At 36.7% G+C, this 5,769-nt stretch overlaps 1 protein-coding gene across 1 annotated transcript; it reads left to right on the top strand.

The window, feature by feature from the left end:
* Window positions 1-221: 221 nt before the first annotated feature.
* On the top strand, window positions 222-5,428 carry si:ch73-91k6.2 (alpha-1,6-mannosyl-glycoprotein 2-beta-N-acetylglucosaminyltransferase). The gene is made up of 2 exons (XM_039689980.2): window positions 222-351; window positions 484-5,428. The coding sequence occupies exon 2, from the start codon at window positions 593-595 to the stop codon at window positions 1,835-1,837; it is 1,245 nt and encodes a 414-aa protein (XP_039545914.2). The 5' UTR covers window positions 222-351; window positions 484-592; the 3' UTR covers window positions 1,838-5,428.
* Window positions 5,429-5,769: the final 341 nt, after the last annotated feature.

Raw genomic sequence — 5,769 nt, 5'->3', positions numbered from 1 at the left:
TTGCAGTGTTTGATCTTGTTTATATATTAAAATAATAATGTAAAGCATATCTTAACTTTGAACAGAGTTGCAGTGTTTGATTTGTTTATATATTAAAATAATAATGTAAAGCATATCTTAACTTTGAACAGAGTTGCAGTGTTTGATCTTGTTTATATATTAAAATAATAATGTAAAGCATATCTTAAGTTTGTCCTGAGCAGAGTTGCAGTGTTTGATCTTGCGCGAGCGAGGAGGACCGATCACGTGCTCCTGTTGACTGCAAGTACACGTCAGCGCTAAAGACCTCCTCATTCTCACAGCACTTTCTCTTCCTGTTTGCAACTTTGTTGCACTTGACACTTTATCAGGGTGAGTAGCTCTCGCATTACAAACTACGACATTTTAATCGAAAACGACGAATTATAATCATTCGCTTCATGAATCGCGTGTTTATTTCGCGGGTTCAGATGTCAAAACTCATTGATGAACTTCTCTTGACAGAACCATGTTCGTGTTTCACCTGTGAAAATGCCATGATTATGCCCACCACAGACGTGTAACAGCAGCACATGACCCACAGTTTGCTTTCCATGCCGCTTTGACATTGAAAATGAGGTTACGGTTGTTGAAGAAGAACTTTATTGTACTCCTCGTCGTTTTAAGTGTCTTTATAATGTTGTTTTATTCCATCAAACGGACTAAAGAGGGCACAAACGTGCTGGTGACTGAAAAAGACAACACTCAGGATACTGTACCAATGGGGAAATTTGAGTACAGCAACATCCAGGATATGAGGAAGTCCATCTACGACAGCAACTACAAGCAGTTCATTCACAACAGAGACGAGTTTCCATTGGAGCCGGAGATGGTGGTCGTCGTCCAAGTCCACAATCGTCCGGCGTACCTCAAAATGCTCGTTCGATCCCTGGAGAAAGTCAATGGCATACAAAACGCGCTTCTGATATTCAGCCACGACTATTTCTCCGAGGAAATCTCGGACGTGGTGAAGGGAATCACGTTCTGTAGGGTCCTCCAGATTTATTTCCCATACAGCACTCAGCTGTATCCCAACGAATTCCCAGGACAAGATCCTCAAGATTGTCCGAGAGACATCTCGAAGGAGGACGCCGTTAAAAAGGGATGTTTGAACGCGGAGCACCCGGACTCGTACGGACACTACAGGGAGGCGTCCATCACGCAAACCAAACACCACTGGTGGTGGAAACTGCATTTTGTCTTCGAAAGAGTGCGGGTTCTCCTGGGATACAACGGATACGTCGTGTTCATCGAGGAAGACAACTATCTTCTCCCTGACTTCCACACGTTCTTCAAATCCATGACCGAGCTTAGGAAAACCAGCTGCGGGGACTGCGACGTCCTCGCGTTAGGAAACCACGACGGTTTATCCCGGTTTCACGAGTTTTCCAGCAAAACCGAGACGGCGTCATGGCTGTCCACCAAGCACAACATAGGAATGGGAATCTCCAGAGAGCTCTACTATAAACTGATGGGATGCAACAATGCGTTCTGCACCTATGATGATTATAACTGGGACTGGACCCTCCAGAACTTGTCTGGTACGTGCATCTCGAAACCCCTCAAGGTCCTGGTGGCTCGTGGAAGCCGGGTCCTTCACACGGGCGACTGCGGCCTGCATCAGAAAGAGGATTGCCGGCCCGAAATGGCTCAGGAGAGGGTGGATTCGGCTCTTAAAGAGGCACATTCGGCACTTTTCCCTCCTGCGCTCACGCTGACGGACCACGGGCCGGCGGAGCATCATCCTCACCAGAAGAACGGAGGCTGGGGGGACGTGCGCGATCACACGCTGTGCATCAACTACGCCGCTCGACTCTGAGCTGGACGCTGCCATTCAGAATATCAGGGTTGCATGTTGTGTGTGTGTGTATGCAAAAATCTCTTTGAAAGAAACAGGTCAACTTTTTACCCCAAAAATAATTGCTTCTTAATGTTTTACGGGTTTTTTTTTTTTTTTTTTGTAATGCCCATGCTGAATTTCTTTCTTTCTTTTTTTTTTTTTTTTTTTTTTGGGATAGGATTTACGATTAATACACAAATAATTACAAAGAAACGTTGACAAACATTTTTTTTAATGGAAAAAGACTGAAATAGTATCTATGTTCTCATTTGGGTAACACTTTACTTGAAGGGGTGTGCATAAGACGCATACATGCATAAGAAACATGACACCTTCATAATCATGACATGATGACATATGTTATGAATATGATGGATGTTTGTGACAACTGTCATTAAGTGGCAACGCAAATATGACGGATGTCTTTGTTGAGAACATAGATGCTATTTCAGTCTTTTTTAATTAAAAAAAATCATGTTTAAGTCAACGTTTCTTTGTAATTATTTGTGTATTAATTGTAAATCCTATCCCTACCCACATTATTTGTGTATTAATTGGATAGGATTTACGATTAATACACAAATAATTACAAAGAAACGTTGACTTAAACATGACTTTTTTTAATTAAAAAAAGACTGAAATAGTATCTTTGTTCTCATTTGGGTAACACTTTACTTGAAGGGGTGTGCATAAGACTAACATGACACCTTCATAATCATGACATGACATATGTTATGAATATGGTGGATGTTTGTGACAACTGTCATTAAGTGGCAATGCAAATATGACGGATGTCTTTGTTATGACACCAATACATCATAACCTGTCAGTGTCTTTGTCATGACAACTTCACTTTACTAAGACAACACGACCTGTCAGATTCATTATCAAACTTAAGAGAGCACCTAGGTTGGTTTTGACATTGGCTGTCATGAAGCCATTATAACTCTTTAAAGACAAATTCAATTAGTACTACGTAGTTGAGCTCATGAAAAATAGTTATAATAATGGCCTCATGACAGCCAATGTCAAAGCCAACCACATTACAGGTTAACTTCATTTAATTTCAAAGTTGTCATGACAAAGACACTGACAGGTTATGATGTATTTGTTTATGTCAAGAGACATATTTGCATTCAAAATGTCATAATAGAGCGAAAATGACAGTTGTCATAAACATGCATAAACATGTCATGTTTATGAAGGTGTCATGTCAGTCTTGCACACCCCTTCAAGTAAATTGTTACCCATATGGGCAACATTTTCCACAGTGCATCAACTTTAAAAAAAATATATTTAGATAAATATTAATATATAAATATTGCAACTGGAAAAATTTTGATGCATTTCAAGAAAAAAAAGGGCGACTTTTCACCCCAAAATCAAAGATTGTTTTACATACCACTTTACAATGAGTGTTTTTTGCTAATTCCCATACTGAAAAAATGTTTTAGTACAGGACTTACAATTTTCACTCAACACTTCATTAGTTAACATCTACATTCATTAACATGTCATGAACTAAGAATACTTCTAGAATTGATTCATTTCAACATTTACTAAAACATTATTCAAATCAAATGTTGCATTTGTTAACATTAGTCAATGCACTGTGAACTAACATGAACAAACATTGAACATTCCTATTTTAAATAACGAGGATTAACAAATGTCTTGTTCATGTTATTTAACATATGAGACCCTATTGTAAAGTTTTACTGAGATTTCTAGTACATTTCACAAATAATTACAAAGAAACACTAAATTAAACATGATATTTTTACGTAAAAAGATGTGCATCCACTTTTACAAAAATTAAATTAGCATACATTGAAGGAAGTACAACAAGAACTGCATGATGTATAAACAGTTTACAATTTAAATACGTGTAATCTATCACTGGTGTTTTGCATTATGATTATAATGAGTAGAAATGTGTTGAAAATAACGTCACAACACTACAATATATGGTGCTGCAAAAACTGGCTTCATGTTCGTGCATATTAGATATTAATATAAAACATCTCTTATTGATTAATCTGACTTTGTGGTAAAAAGTGAGCCGGATATGATTCACGACTTTAAATATTACAATATTACTGACACTATTCAAATTTATGAGGTCTAATTTGCAAAAAAACAAGCATGCATGCATATTGTGTATTGCAATTGCATGCATTTTAATATTTGTTGTTCGAATGTAACATTCCTTTTGTCTTTCTTTGGGTCGTTTATTTTTTATTTTTTTTTTACATTGGGACATGTTTTGGTGTTATGTTTAGATATGTGGCTAATGATTCGGTGATAAATTGTAATGTGCCTTACAAACATTCTTAAATTTGCACATGGCAGTTTAGATCATTTGCATTTGTGGTTTCCTCCTGTATTCCCCCTGTCCTTTCTAATCTGGGTTAGTTGTTCTTCACAGACAATCATTTCTTCTTTTTTCTGACGTCAAGCATTGTGTTTAACATGAATGTACATAGATGAAAGGAATGGTTGTGCAGAAATGTTGCTCAGTATTTTTTAAGTTTAAGGCCTGGTTTCACAGACAAGGATTAGTTCAATTAGGATGTTTATGTAGCTTTTATGAAAAGAAGAAAAAAAAAAGACATGCATCTTGAGGCAAAACAATGACGCTGACATAAGATATCTCCATGCAAGACAGCCCAAACGTTCATTTTAGTCTAAGACTAGCGTAAGCCTCGTCTGTGAAACTGGCCATTAATGGTCTGAGTAATGCAGTTAAACAGGTTTGGCTGCAGACTTTTAATTACCTGCAAGAGTCTCTTTATTTTCTCAGCATTTAAAGGGACAGTTCACCCAAAAATGAAAATTCTGTCATTATTTACTCACTCGCATGTTGTTCCAAACCTGTATATGTTTCTATGTTCTGCTGAACACAATATGAAGATATTTTGAAGAATGTTTCTAACCAAACAATTTTGGACCCCATTGACTTCCATAGAAAGAAAACACTATGAAGGTCAATTGTGCCCCACACATGTTTGGTTACGAACGTATCATAAAAAAGTGACAGAATTTAATTTTTGGACACAGCAATGCAAAATTTCCAGGGACAGTAAACTTCTAAGTTGTGAAATGCTGACATGTATCCAAAGATATTCACCGCTTGGAGAGTTTCCAGGGGTCAAAGGTGTTTTGCTATTTTTTTTCAGCTGACCTTCTCTGCGCGATCCTCTGTTTCCTTTCTGTGATTTCCGTTCTGCGTTTAAGGAGGAAAAGCTGACATGCTTAAAAGAGTTGCCAAATGTTTTTCAGTGGGAATTGATCTGAAATGCACTCTTTTCTTGTGTTATTGAGTGTCTGAAGTGTGTATTGCTTGCTCTAGTGACTGTTTCTCTTTTGTACGGGTAAGACAATAATGCAGATATGTTTGTACATCTTTTGTTTTCCTAAAACAAATTGTAATGCTATCTCTAAAAGCCATATTCATTTTTTTATCTTTTAGCTTTGAGCCAAAGATGCAGTCGGTCAGGAGATTAAATACCAAATCACATCTGTGTAATTCTGTGTTCTCTGATGTAATAAATTTATGAATAAGGGGTACTTTTTTTGATGACTTTGTTTCCCAAACATATTTTTAAAACTGAATTTGTATGTAGTGTGTATATATTAAACCTGTTAACATTTTTAATTGGCATTAAAATAATATATATATATATATATATAATTCAGAAAGTTTTTTAATGACATTTAAAAATGTTAACAGACACTGGCAGTAGAGGAAATTAATTCATATGAATTGTATCAATATTTTTCTGAGGAAGGAGTTTATTTGTGAGTCGCTTATAACCCAAAATTTCTTCAAAGTGAATCAAATGATGACTTTTTCCATTTGAAATGCTATATATTTCATCAGGATCTGTCTGAACTGTTTGTCTATCTGC

The sequence above is a fragment of the Pimephales promelas genome, chromosome 13 (genome assembly GCF_988280905.1).
Source record: "Pimephales promelas chromosome 13, fPimPro1.hap1.1, whole genome shotgun sequence".
Lineage (NCBI taxonomy): Eukaryota > Metazoa > Chordata > Actinopteri > Cypriniformes > Leuciscidae > Pimephales > Pimephales promelas.
Note: the sequence above shows the minus strand (reverse complement) of the source record. Positions and strands in the feature narration are given on the sequence as shown.